Source organism: Ovis canadensis, chromosome 8, assembly GCF_042477335.2.
Source record: "Ovis canadensis isolate MfBH-ARS-UI-01 breed Bighorn chromosome 8, ARS-UI_OviCan_v2, whole genome shotgun sequence".
NCBI lineage: Eukaryota > Metazoa > Chordata > Mammalia > Artiodactyla > Bovidae > Ovis > Ovis canadensis.
This window is the reverse complement of record NC_091252.1, coordinates 21,935,769-21,949,745: the sequence shown is the minus strand read 5'-3', so window position 1 is coordinate 21,949,745 and position 13,977 is coordinate 21,935,769. Positions and strand designations below refer to the sequence as shown.

Here is a 13,977-nt window from a genome sequence, read left to right as displayed (position 1 = left end):
ATAAAGAACACTCTAGTTCTTCATTAGAGTATAGTAAGTTACTATACGGACTTTTTGCTGACAAAGGTCCATCTGGTCAAAGCTTTGGTTTTTCCAGTAGTCATGTATGGATGTGAGAGTTGGACCATAAAAAAGGCTGAGCGCTGAAGAATTGATGCTTTTAAACTGTGGTGTTGGAGAAGACTCTTGAGAGTCCTTTGGACTGCAAGGAGACAACCAGTCAGTCCTAAAGGAAATCAGCCCTGACTATTCATTGGAAAGACTGATGCTGGAGCTGAAGCTCCAATCCTTTGGCCACCTGATGTGAAGAGCCGACTCACTGGGAAAGACCCTGATGCTGGGAAAGATTGAAGGCAGGAGGAGAAGGGGATGACAGAGGATGAGATGATTGAATGGCATCACTAACTCAATGGACATGAGTCTGAGTGATCTCCGGGAGTTGGTGATGGACAGGGAAGCCTGGCGTGCTGCAGTCCATGGGGTTGCAAAGACTCAGACACAACTGAACAACTAGTTCTTAAAAAAAAGAATATATATTTATGTGTGTGTTTGGGTGTATAAAGGAGTAAAAGGGTAAGATGTTTGTAACTTACTCTCAAATTTCTCATAAAAAATTACATATATGTGTGTGTATATATATATAAAACATACTATACACATACACAAAAGAGGTGAAAAAAGGAACAGCAAAATGTTAAAAATTGGTGAAGTTCCATTATAATATGGTACAGGGAGTCTTTGTCCATTCCATGACTGGTTCCAGGATCCCTCACAGATATCAAAATCCTCAGATGCTTAATTTCCTTATATAAAATGGTATAGTATTTTTATATAACCTGTACACATCCTCCCATATAGTTTAAATATCTCTAGATGACTTATACCTAATTCAGTGTAAAAGGAACATCAGTAGTTGCAAGCACATGGCAAATACAAGTTTTGCTTTTTGAAATTTTCTCGAATTTTTTTCCAGAATATTTTCAATCCTTGGTTGAAATCTTGAATTTGGAACCCACAGATACAGAGGGCTGACCGTAATTTCAAAGCAAAAGCACAATTCCAATTTCTCTCTTATACCAAATTAAGTAGCAAAAACTGAGTAACAGACAATTAAACGGATGACATGTTTCTGACTGCCAAAAGTTGACGCTGAAACCTCAAGCAGTCTGAGTTTGCAGTTTCCTATTTTCTAGGATATTTCTGAGAGATTTTCCTTCCTTTCCCCTTCCCTCTCCCACCCTCTTCCTTTTGTTGAATGATAGGGCATAAGACAAGGGGAATCAAGGAATGAGTGTTCTAAGTACCTCCTAATGCACACTCTAGAATCTTGAGCTTGAAACCAACCTAAGAAACTATAATAACACATTAAGTAATTTTTGGATCAATGAACCTTTATCAATTTGGTGTATCTAAACAAGTTTAAAAAGATGCAGTTCACAATGGTAACTTAGAGTAACAAAGTTACCAATTTTAATTGGTGATCAAATAGGAATATAAAAGCTAGCAAAAAAAAAAAAAAAAAACAACCCAAAACTGGCAACTATATTCTCTATGATAAGCCCTTGTGATGGAGGTAGAACAGTCCCACAAAGACGTCCAGGCCCTAATCCCAGGAAGCTGTGCATATGTTACTTTACATGATAAAAGGGACTGTGCCGATCTAATTAAGATTGTGTGTGTGTGTGTAATTAAGATTGTGTGTGTGTGTGTGTGTGTGTCTGTGTGTGTGTGTGTCTCTCTCTCTCAAAATAGAGGCATGATCCCAGATTATCTCAGTGGGCTCATTCTAACCAGTGAGCTCTTAAAAGCAGAAAACTTTCCCCAGTTGGAGTCAGAGAGATGAAGCAGAGGGAAAAGTGAGAAAGATTTAAAGTATGAAAGGAACTTAACCCACCACTGCTGAAGGGGGTCACATGGAAAACAAGAGAAGGAATACAGGCATCCTCTAAGAGCAAAGACTGGCTCCTGGCTGGCATGCTGACAGAAAAACAGAGACCTCAGCCTTACAAGTGCATGGGACTGGACTCTACCAGCTATAACCAGGATGAGCCTGGAAGTGCACACTCCCCTGAGTCCTTAGAGTTCAGTCCGGTCAACCTACTGACTTGCACCTTTCGTGACCAGGTTTAGAGAACCCAGTTCAGCCCAGCCAGACTTCCAACCTATATACCTGTGAGATAAACAGGTACTGTTATAAGCCACTAAATTTGTGATTTGTTATGGCTGCAATAGAAAAGTAATATTCAAATACATATTTTCTTAACTTGTGCTTCATTTAATCAAGACAAATTTAAAAGTTAGAATCAGATTATTTTATCAGTTCAAGCTTTTCATTTCCTCATCAATTTTGTCACTAAAGAGAAACATTGTTTGAGTGACTAGTTTTTGAACACTGTGGAATGACAATTTTTAAGTTACCAGCTTTAGAGAATGTTTTTTACAAGCCATTTTCTCTAAGCAAGTTTTACATGAAAATGATGACTCAACTGAAGGCAATTCAGTATGAGAGTCTATATATGTTATGTAGACCTGAGTGTTTCTGACGTATTAATTCATGACATGTATTATCAGCTAGTGCTTAAAGGGTTTCAGGGCAGGGAGAGGGGTAATGCTGGAATGCTGTATAAGCTCACTTATTAGGAATATTCATATTAAAAATATTTCTCAAAAAAAAGTATTTCTCATCTCCTGAAATAGTTTCCAGTTTGTTATAGAAAATAACCAACAGAGCAATGGTGAAGTTAGGTGGAAGACCAGCTAGAGTAATTTATACTGGTTTATCACTATCTTGTAACTAGTGGTTAGTAATGTACCTCAGTTATACAAGCCTCTCTATTAGCCTTTATCTTTAAGAACTCTTATATTGAGTGTGTACATTTAAAAGAGCTCAATAGTCTAGGAGAGTTTTTCACACTTCTATTGTGAAGGACCAGTTTCTATGTTTTTAAAACGTCTTGTAAATTGTGAACCAAGAATTTTATAAAATGTAGTAAAACTGCATTACTAAAAATACTAAACGACAAACCAAGACACAACTTTCTTGAATGGCAGTGCCAAGCTAGCATCAGTCAGTTCAGTTCAGTTCAGTCACTCAGTCGTGTCTGACTCTGCGACCCCTTGAATTGCAGCACGCCAGGCCTCCCTGTCCATCACCAACTCCCGGAGTTCACTCAGACTCACGTCCATCCAGTCGGTGACGGCATCCAGCCATGTCATCCTCTGTCATCCCCTTCTCCTCCTGCCCCCAATCCCTCCCAGCATCAGGGTCTTTTCCAATGAGTCAACTCTTCGCATGAGGTGGCCAAAATACTGGAGTTTCAGCTTCAGCATCATTCCTTCCAAAGAACACCCAGGGCTGATCTCCTTTAGAATGGACTGGTTGGATCTCCTTGCAGTCCAAGGGACTCTCAAGAGTCCTCTCCAACACCACAGTTCAAAACCATCAATTCTTCAGTGATCAGCTTTCTTCATAGCCCAACTCTCACATCCATACATGACCACTGGAAAAACCATAGCCTTGACTAGACGGACCTTTGTTGGCAAAGTAATGTCTCTGCTTTTGAATATGCTATCTAGGTTGGTCATAACTTTTCTTCCAAGGAGTAAGTGTCTTTTAATTTCATGGCTGCAGTCACCATCTGCAGTGATTTTGGAGCCCAAAAATAAAGTCTGACACTGTTTCCACTGTTTCCCCATCTATTTCCCATAAAGTGATGGGACCAGATGCCATGATCTTAGTTTTCTGAATATTAAGCATCAGGCCAACTTTTTCACTCTTCTCTTTCACTTTCAGGGCTTCCCTGGTGGCTCAGAGGGTAAAGCGTCTGCCTGCAATGCGGGAGACCTGGGTTCAATCCCTGGGTCGGGAAGATCCCCTGGAGAAGGAAATGGCAACCCACTCCAGTATTCTTGCCTGGAAAATCCCATGGATGGAGTAGCCTGGTAGGCTACAGTCTACGGGGTCACAAAGAGTCAGACACGACCGAGCAACTTAACTAACTAACTAAGGACTAAGTAATCTTTAATTATTTTTTCTGTGATTTTTGCCTTTTGTCCTAAACCCTAACTCCACCCAAACACAGATCAGGAATGAGTATAAAAGATGAAGCAAAAGTCTAATAAGTGCTTAAAGATGAACACACAACTCTGTGTTAGAGGGTACATTTTGTCCAGAGTACATCTATAAAGTATTAATTTTCACTTTTATGTAGAGGATTTTTAAGTGTAATAATGTATACTTACATATAGCTTAGGATTCTTTAGATATATTACATTATATCTAAATATATACTTTATATTTATATATCATATATGCTTAAATGATATATTTCACAAGTACCTTTATTTCAGGGTAAACTGAGAAAAGCATTTAGTCCTTTCACACACATTTTCTATTTAGTCTCATATTGACCATAAAGCCAATATAACTGATTTCTCCTCACAGAATGAAAATGTAGCCTCCTGATAGAATCTGCAATTAGGGCCATATAGTCAAAGCTATGGTTTTTCCAGTAGTAATATATGAATGTGAGAGTTGGACCATAAAGAAAGCTGAGCATTGAAGAATTAATGCGTTTGACCTGTGGTGTTGGAGAAGACACTTGTGAGTCCCTTGGACTGTAAGGAGATCAAACCAGTAAATCCTAAAGGAAATCAGTCCTGAATATTCATGAGAAGGACTGATGCTGAAGCTGAAACTCCAATACCTTGGCCACCTGATGAGAAGAACTGACTCCTTGGAAAAGACCCTGATGCTGGGAAAGAATGACGGCAGGAGGAGAAGGGGACAACAGAGGATGAGATGGTTGGATGGCATCACCGACTCAATGCACATGAGTTTGAGTGAACTCCAGGAGTTGGTGATGGACAGAGAGGCCTGGTGTGCTGCATGCAGGCCATGGGGCTGAGCGACTGAACTGAACTGAATACAATCTGCATTGATGACAGCAGAGGGCACTGTCATGTGAAATGGCCAGTTTTTGTTGTATATAAGAATGCTCCTCAATTAGCAAGTACTAGTTTTGAAAGGGGCTTCCCCAGGTGGGCGTGGCTCAAAGGTAAAGAATCTGCATGTAATGTAGGAGCCGCAGGTTCAATCCCTGGGTCAGGAAGATCCCCTGGAGTAGAGCATAGCAATCCACTTCGGTGTTCTTGCTTGGAGAATCCCATGGAGAGGAGCCTGGCAGGCTACAGTCCACAGGGTCACAGAGAGTCAGACACAACTAAAGCAACTTTAACACAGTTTTCAAAGAGACTAGGATCTTTGTAATTTGTTTTATATACCCAAACTATTTTAAAATCTCAATTTATTTGAATACAAAGTGACATGTTTCAACTTATAAACTGAAACCTGAGTCACAAATTTTTAAAAGTTACCTCTTTTGCATGAATTAGCTAACTGACTCTTTCCTCATAGTATTTCTATAAGTATGCTATTTATATTTAGTTCAAAAGGAAAATAAATAGAATATACTGGTTATAGAATGGTTATAACTTATAAAACTATAAAGGAAAATGAGAAAGTAATTATAAAATTCAGGGTAATACTTTCTTACAGATGGAACTGAAGGGGTTATGACTTAGGGAGTTCAGGAATGCTGATAATGTTTCAATTCTTGACCTATAAGATGGTTACATAGCTTCCTATTTTGTAGCAAGTCATTAAACTGACATTTATGTTTATACACACAAATGTTTATAAAACATTTATGGTTTATACACAGGAAAGCAAAATATAGAAAGCCTTACAAAAACTGTATCATTCCTATAAAGTACAGCTGCACGTGTTGGTCGCTCAGTCGTGTCCGACTCTTTGCGACCCCACAAACTGTAGCCCACCAGGCTTCTCCATCCATGGAATTCTCCAGGCAAGAACACTGGAGTGGACTGCCATTCCCTTCTCCAAAAGTACAGCTATCCAATACTAAAAAGAATTCTAGGATTAAAGGGTTAATTGATACCAAATAATTTTCTCTAAATGAATTCTCTAATCAGCTCAAAATCCCCACAAAGTTTCTACAAATCACAGTAGAGACAGGGTCTCAGAAAACCTCTTGTCATTAGTAAGAGGAAGACCCAAGCAGACCCTTTCCCCATTCTCTTTACTTCTTTGAGGTTTTTTTTTTTTTTTTGGTTCTTTTCTTGTATAATTCTTGTGACTCTTAAAGTTTCATGTATTCCTTCGCTTCATTCCCCGGGGACTTTGTTAGTATGGATTTGTTTTCAAAATCATTTTAACTTTTTGAAATGCACAGCAATGAAGTAATTATGGAGTTATATTAGACTGATTATCTACTTTAATGATATGACTGGCAGAAAAAAATATTTGCTCATCATCATCTATTTAAAAATATATTAAATACCTATAATTCAGGCAAAGAAATAAATTTCCCATGTTAATTATACTGGGCAAGGAGTAATACAATTTTTACCCTACCTGAAATCACACGCTGTAGTAACTTCTGCTCCTCCACCCAACGCCTGACCTTGAACCAATGCAACACTTATTAAAGGAAGTCTGTATATTGAAGGAAGAAGGAAAAATGGATGTTAATATTTTAAATTCTGATATTAAGCTACAAATATTTTAAAAACTTGAGATATAGTAGAAACAAAATTATTCATCTGTGTTTATAAAAACAAGCACACCTCAAAGTACAGTAAAATCATTAGCCTGTAAACCATGAGAAGCAAAATAGTATAATAACGAAAAATTATAATAATTCACACTAAATGCTATGGAAACATCAAAGTGAAGGTGTTAGTAGCTAAGTCGTGTCCAATTCTGTGCCACGCCATGGACTGTAGCTTGCCAGCTTCCTCTGTCCATGGAATTCTCCAGGCAAGAATGCTGGAGTGGGTAACCATTCCCTTCTTCAGGGGAACTTCCTGACCCAGGGATCGAACCTGGGTCTCCTGCATTGCCATCTTTACCGTTCTGAGCCACCAGGGAAGCCCCAAACTGATCAACATACCTCCCCAAATCATTATTTATTTTAAATTTCAGGCATATTAACTTTCTTCCAAATAAACAGCTGTTTCTGTATAATGCAAGCACACCTCATTTCTTTGTGCTTCACTTTATTGGGCTTCCCTGGTGGCTCAGCTGGTAAAGAATCTGCCAGCAATGCGGGAAACCTGGGTTCAATCTCTGGGTTGGGAAGATCTCCTGGAGAAGGAAAAGGCTACCCTCTCCAGTATTCTGGCCTGGAGAAATTCATGGACTGTATCTAGTCCATGGCGTTCCAAAGAGTCAGACACGACTGAGCAACTTTCACTTTCACTTATTGTGCTGGATTAGGCTTTGGCTAACAGTTAGCCAAGTTGTGAATGCAAAGTAAAAGTTCTTGAAGGAAATTAAAAGTGCTCCTCCAGTGAACACATGAAAGATAAGAAGGCAAAACAACTTTATTGCTAATAGGAAGAAAGTCTTATTGGTCCAGATATTAGATCAAATTACCCACATTTCCTTAAGTCAAAGCCTAATCCAGAGCAGTCCTAACTCTCTTCAGTTCTATGAAGGCTGAGAGAGATGTGGAAGACATAGAAGAAAAGTATGAAGCTAGCAGAGGTTGGTTTATGAGGATTCAGGAAAGAAGTCGTCTCCATAACCTAAATGTGCTAGGTGAAGCAGCAAGTGCTGATGCAGATCAGATGTCAGCTGCAGCAAGTTATCCTGCAGATCTAAGATAATTCATGAAGGTGACAATGCAGACAAAACAACCTTACATTAGAAGAAGATGCCATCTAGGACATTCACGGCTAGAGAGACATCAATGCCTGGCTTCAAGGCTTCAAAGGGCAAGCTGACTCGTTTCAGGAGCAGCCTGTTACTAGTTGAAACTAAATGCTCATTTATCACTCTGAAAATCCTAGGGCTATTAAGAATTATGCTCAATCTGCTCAGTTCAGTTCAGTTCAGTCACTCAGTCATGTTCAACTCTTTGCGACCCCATGAATTGCAGCACGCCAGGCCTCCCTGTCCATCACCAACTCCCAGAGTTCACTCAGACTCATGTCCACCGAGTCAGTGATACCATCCAGCCATCTCATCCTCTGTCGTCCCCTTCTCCTCCTTCCCACAATCCCTCCCAGCATCAGGGTCTTTTCTAATCAGTGAACTCTTCGCATGAGGTGGCCAAAGGACTGGAGTTTCAGCTTCAGCATCATTCCTTCCAAAGAACACCCAGGACTGATCTCCTTTAGGATGGACTGGTTGGATCTCCTTGCAGTCCAAGGGATTCTCAAGAGTCTTCTCCAACACCACAGTTCAAAACCATCAATTCTTCGGTGCTCAGCTTTCTTCACAATCCAACTCTCACATCCATACATGACCACTGGAAAAACCATAGCTTGACTAGACAGACCTTTGTTGGCAAAGTAATGTGTCTGCTTTTGAATATGCTATATAGGTTGGTCATAACTTTCCTTCCAAGGAGTAAGCGTCTTTTAGTTTCATGGCTGCAGTCACCATCTGCAGTGATTTTAGAGCCCCCAAAAATAAAGTCTGACACTGTTTCCACTGTTTCCCCATTTATTTCCCATAAAGTGATGGGGCCAGATGCCATGATCTTCGTTTTCTGAATGTTGAGCTTTAAGCCAGCTTTTTCACTCTCCTCTTTCACTTTCATCAAGAGGCTTTTTAGTTCCTCTTCACTTTGTGCCATAAGGGTGGTGTCGTCTGCATATCTGAGGTGATTGATATTTCTCCTGGCAATCTTGATTCCAGCTTGTGCTTCTTCCAGCCCAGCATTTCTCAATCTACTTAGTGTTACATAAATAGAACAACAAAGGCTGGGTGAGCACATCGGTTTACAACGTGGTTTACTGAATATTTTAAGTCCACTGCTGATTTACTGCTCAGAAAAAACAGATTTCTTGCAAACTAGTACTGCCCATTGACAATGAAATGCACCTGATCACCCAAGAGCTCCGATGAAGGTGTACAGTGAAATAAAAGCTGTTTTTCATGCCTGCTAATACAACACCCATTCTGCAGCCTGTGGATCAAGTAGTAATTTTAACTTTCAAGTCTCATTATTTAAGAAATACAATTCATTAGTCTTTAGCTTCCACAGAGAGTGATTCTTCTGATGGATCTGGGCAAAGTAAATTGAAAACCTTCTGAAGAGGATTCACCATTCAAGATGCTCTTGGGGCTTCCCCAATGGGTCAGCAGATGAAGAATCTGCCTGTAATGCAGGAGACCCAGGAGACTGGAGTTCGATCCCTGGGTTGGGGAGATCTCCTGGAGGAAGACATGGCAACCGACGCCAGTACTCTTGCCTGCAAAATTCCATGGGCAGAGGAGCCAGGTGACACTATTAAAAACATCTGTGATTAATGGGAAGAACTCAAAACATCACCATTAACAGGAGTTTGGAAGAAGCTGATTCCAAACCTCTTGGATGACTTTGAGGAGTTCAAGACACCATTAGAGGAAGAAACTGCAGATGCGGTGGAAACAGCAAGAGAACAAGAAGTGGAGCTTAAAAATGTGACTGATTTTGCTGCAATCTCATGATAAACTTTAACAGATGAGGAGTTGCTTCTCATGGATGAGCAAAGAGAGTGGTTTCTTGAGATGGAATCTATTCCTGGAGAAGATGTTGTGAAAATGATTGGAATGATAACAAAAGATTTTAAATATTAAAAAATGTATTTGATAAAGCTGCCACAGGGTTTGAGAGGACTGACTCCAATTTTGAAAGAAGTTCCTCTCTGGGTAAAAATGCTGTCAAACAGCACTGGATGTTACAGAGAAATCGTTCATGAAAGGAAGAGTCAACTGAAGCTGAAAACTTCACTGTTGGCTATTTCAAGAAATTTTCACAGCTATCCCAACCTTCAGCAACTACCACCTTGATCAGTTAGCAGCCATCAATACTGACCCTGCACCAACAAAGAGATTAAGATTCACTGAAGGCTCAGACGATGATTGGCAATTTTTAGCAATAAAGTGTTTCTAAACTAATATGTACATTTTAAAGACATAATGCAATCACATACTTAACAGACACAGTACAGTATAAATATAACTTTCATATGCACTGGGAAACCAAAAAATTCTGTGACTTGCTTTGATACCACTTTGTTGTGGTGCTGTGGTACCCAACCTGCAGTATCTCCGAGGTAAGCCTGTATACAGGCTTCCCCGGTGGCTCACATGGTAAAGAATGTGCCTGCAATGCAGCAGACCCAGGTTTGATCCCTGCGTCAGGACAATCCTCTGGAGAAGGAATGGCAACCCACTCCAGTATTCTTGCCTGGAGAATTCCATGGACAGAGGAGCCTGGCGGGCTACAGTTCACAGGGTCCAAAGAGTTGGACATGACTGAGTGACTAACAAGCTTGTAGAGAGCTCCTGGAACTTCCAAGCACCTGACAACTGGGAATTCTTCAGTGTGCTACAGTCTTAGTCGATTTTTGTTGATATCAAATTATAGACGGGAAAATTAAGGCTGTATCAAAAAGGAAGAAATGTGGTATGGAAGGTTCCTACCAAAAATCTTTCCTTCCTCATTGAAATGATCCAGAGACTGATCCTACATAAAAGAATGGTTCTGAAGTAAAAATACTCTTCACCTTTCATGTTTGCAAAGACCCATTTTGCAGAACTGTGTATTAAAAGGTGAATTTAAAATGTTTCAAAAATATATAATTTTTTGCAGGTCTAACCAAAATGAAAAGATACAGGTCTTAAGAAATCACACATTTCTTAACACACACTGCTTCCAAATAAAAAGGATTACCTAAAGAAAAAAACTTTTAAGATTTACTTAAGAAAAGGTCAAATGTGGTAAGAAGTAGGTGAATAGGAACTAATACAATGAAGATCACTCTTTCTAGACTCTTATATATAAACAGTAACAAAAATACATTCATGTCCAATAAATAAGCGTGCTAAACAAGTATGAATTTCCTTAGTTTCCCTGAATTTTAACTTTTTTTACATTCAGAATATGGAACTAGAAAGCTAATCACCCCAATCATGTCATAGTTTGTAACCCCAAATGCATAATAACAGGAGCCAAATTTTTTCCCTTTTCTTCCTCTTCTAGGTGCAAAGTGAATCCATCTTTCCTAAAAGCTTTCTCTCTCTTTTCTCTCTCTCCTCTCTTTTTCTCTCTCCTTGTGGATGTAGATCACTTCACTATACATTCTGCTAATTTTGAATATTAGATTATCTTTATGCATCTTTTCTGCTCTAGTATCAGTATTTAACTTTCACATGTCTATCTTAAATATATCCGGGTTATAACTAAATACAAATGCTTTAAGGAAAAGAGCTAAGTCTTAAACTCTTTACCTCTCAAGGTTCTTATTTTTAAAATATTTGTATGTACCTCACTAACACCTAATTATATGACTGTCCTTGATGGCAAACGTAAATAGTTCATCATTAGAATAAATATGAACCAGAATATATGAATATTGAATTCATATATTCTAAATATGAATAGACTATCAGTGACTGTTTCTTAACTAGAGCAAAGCATAGACTAATAAAGAGTTATTTGGGGTTTTTTAGAAATTGTGTTGTTTTTAATTATTGCTTTTTTTATTTTTTAAATTATGAAAATATAACTTTCTTATAGGAGACTTGGAAAATACAGAACAAAGTTACATACAGTTCTACTATATATTACAATTATTTTTTTAATAGATAAAGATTTTTAGTTGGAGTTTCACTAGCAAACTCTCAAAAATTAATGGACTGAACATACAAAAAAGTAGAAGGATACAGGAGACCTGAAAGGCACCATGAACCAATTCAACATAATTAAGATTTATACAATTTTCACACAATAGGAGGATACAAATTCTATTCAAGTTCTCACAGCCTATAAACTAGGAGGCCCTGGGACATATTGCGGGACATAAAACAAGGTGCAAAAATTTCAAGGTCTAAAGGTATCAAAATCAAAGTCTGTTCTCTTACCACTGTGGAATGATGTTAAAAATCAGTATCAAAAGATATCTGAAAATAACCCATGTATTTTCAAGTACCATGTGACATTTACCGAGAGAGATCTTTGACTTAGCCACTGAAAGCCTCAATAAAGTTAGAAGACTGAAAAAACACGGAGGGTGGTTACAGAGAAGAAAGCATAGAAATCATGTTTTAAAAACAAAGATACGTTACCTCATAAATCGTGTTAAGGTGTTTTGCATGAACATGCATACGGCCATTCCATCCTTTAAATAAGAATAAACACAAAGACACATGTAAATGTTTTACGTAAGAAATTAAAAAAAAAAAACTTTTAGGATTTAGAAAGTAATAGAGACAAAAATAATGAAATTTTTAAAATGAGGTTTTCATTTAAAAACTCTTTGAAGCTGTCTGAAATGCAAATGATATTGTATTTATTATATTGATCTTCAAGGGTTTTTTGAATTCAGCTTTGTATGAGGTTATTACCATGGACTTAGGTGTGTAATGGAGAAGGCAATGGCACCCCACTCCAGTACTCTTGCCTGGAAAATCCCATGGACGGTGGAGCCTGGTGGGCTGCAGTCCATGGGGTCGAGAAGAGTCGGACACGACCGAGCAACTTCACTTTGCCTTTTCACTTTCATGCCTTGGAGAAGGAAATGGCAACCCACTCCAGTATTCTTGCCTAGAGAATCCCAGGGATGGGGGAGCCTGGTGGGCTGCCATCTATGAGGTCACAGAGTCGGACACGACTGAAGCGACTTAGCCGTAGCCATAGGTGTGTAAGAGTCAGGTCTCAGAAAAGTGTAAAGTTCTATTCAGGGTAATTTGGAAGGACAAGGCATAAGACATACCCACCTATTATCCCAAATTCTGATCCCCTAAGAATATAAACATATTAAAAACAAATTCTTAATGGTAGTATAAACTCATTGCCTCTTCTTTTTACCCTCATATACTTTCTTAAACCAAGTATAATGTGGTCTTCAGCCTTCTCTCAAAAGACTTTCCTCAAAGGTTTCTAACAATCTCCTATTTGTTAAATTAAATGGCTTTTCCTTATTCTCATCTCCTTCTGTATCTCCATAACATATAGCATCTTCCTTTGACCAGTTTTTTCATTTGGATAGTCTCAGTTTCTAGTGACACTTCAACTCCCAATCCTCTTCCTAATTCTTTGATTACTATATTCTAGTTTTCTTCTTTGTCTTTTTTATTCAGCTAAATACATGTTACCGAAAATCCACTCCATGACCCTCTTTCTCTCCCTTATCTACACTTTCTTCCTTGGAAGTCTCATCCATTCCATTGCTTCAACTAGTGTTTCCTTTAGAGTACCAAAACCTGCTAAGAGATTTCACATTCTGCCAATGTTTCAAATTTGGCATGGCAAAACAACCGGTTATGAAAAAGCTGACTTTTAACCCGAGTATCACCACATAATAAAAAAATAAACTTGAGCAAGTCATAACAATGAACTTCAGTTTTCTTACACAATAAGGAAGGAACGAAAAATTTTAAAGACTTGTTCCATTTGATTTAAAGAATGGTTAGAAAGATGAAAATGTACCTAGATGCTTTGTAATAGATCACGGAGTTCTGAATTAACAGGAATGGTTTTTCTAGTCCAACAGGTTCAGAATTCTTGGCATTATCTTTAACTCCTCCATTTCAGTTTTCCTGTGTTTGCTGAGTTACCAAGCATGTCTCCTCAATCCTTCTTTTGAAATATTTCCAATTTAAATCCCTTCGTCTTCTATTTTCACACGTTTGAACTTGTGTTACTCATGCTTAGATTATTACAACAGCCTTGTTTCCTAACTGGCCTCTCTGTATTTAATTTCTTTTTCCTCTGTAATGTATTTTGCATCCTGCCTGAAAAACCTCCTTATAGGATGATAATTTCATATCACCAATAAAGCAAGGTCAGAATTCCTTAGGGAGGATTGATCCCAAACTATTTTACCAACTTTATTGACTACTGTACCCTTCAGTCAAGCATCCTGACTTCTTCTGCAACAAGCTCTTTGCCATTCCTT

At 38.5% G+C, this 13,977-nt stretch overlaps 1 protein-coding gene across 13 annotated transcripts in view; it reads right to left on the bottom strand.

The window, feature by feature from the left end:
• ECHDC1 (ethylmalonyl-CoA decarboxylase 1) overlaps window positions 1–13,977 on the bottom strand; it is a 94,115-nt gene that overhangs the window by 46,200 nt on the left and 33,938 nt on the right. For all 13 annotated transcript variants that reach the window (XM_069599014.1, XM_069599013.1, XM_069599015.1 and 10 more), the window contains 2 exons: window positions 12,146–12,198; window positions 6,437–6,517 (listed from right to left, as the gene is read on the bottom strand). In XM_069599014.1, coding sequence (XP_069455115.1) covers window positions 6,437–6,517; window positions 12,146–12,198 — 134 coding nt within the window. The remainder of the gene's footprint in view (window positions 1–6,436; window positions 6,518–12,145; window positions 12,199–13,977) is intronic.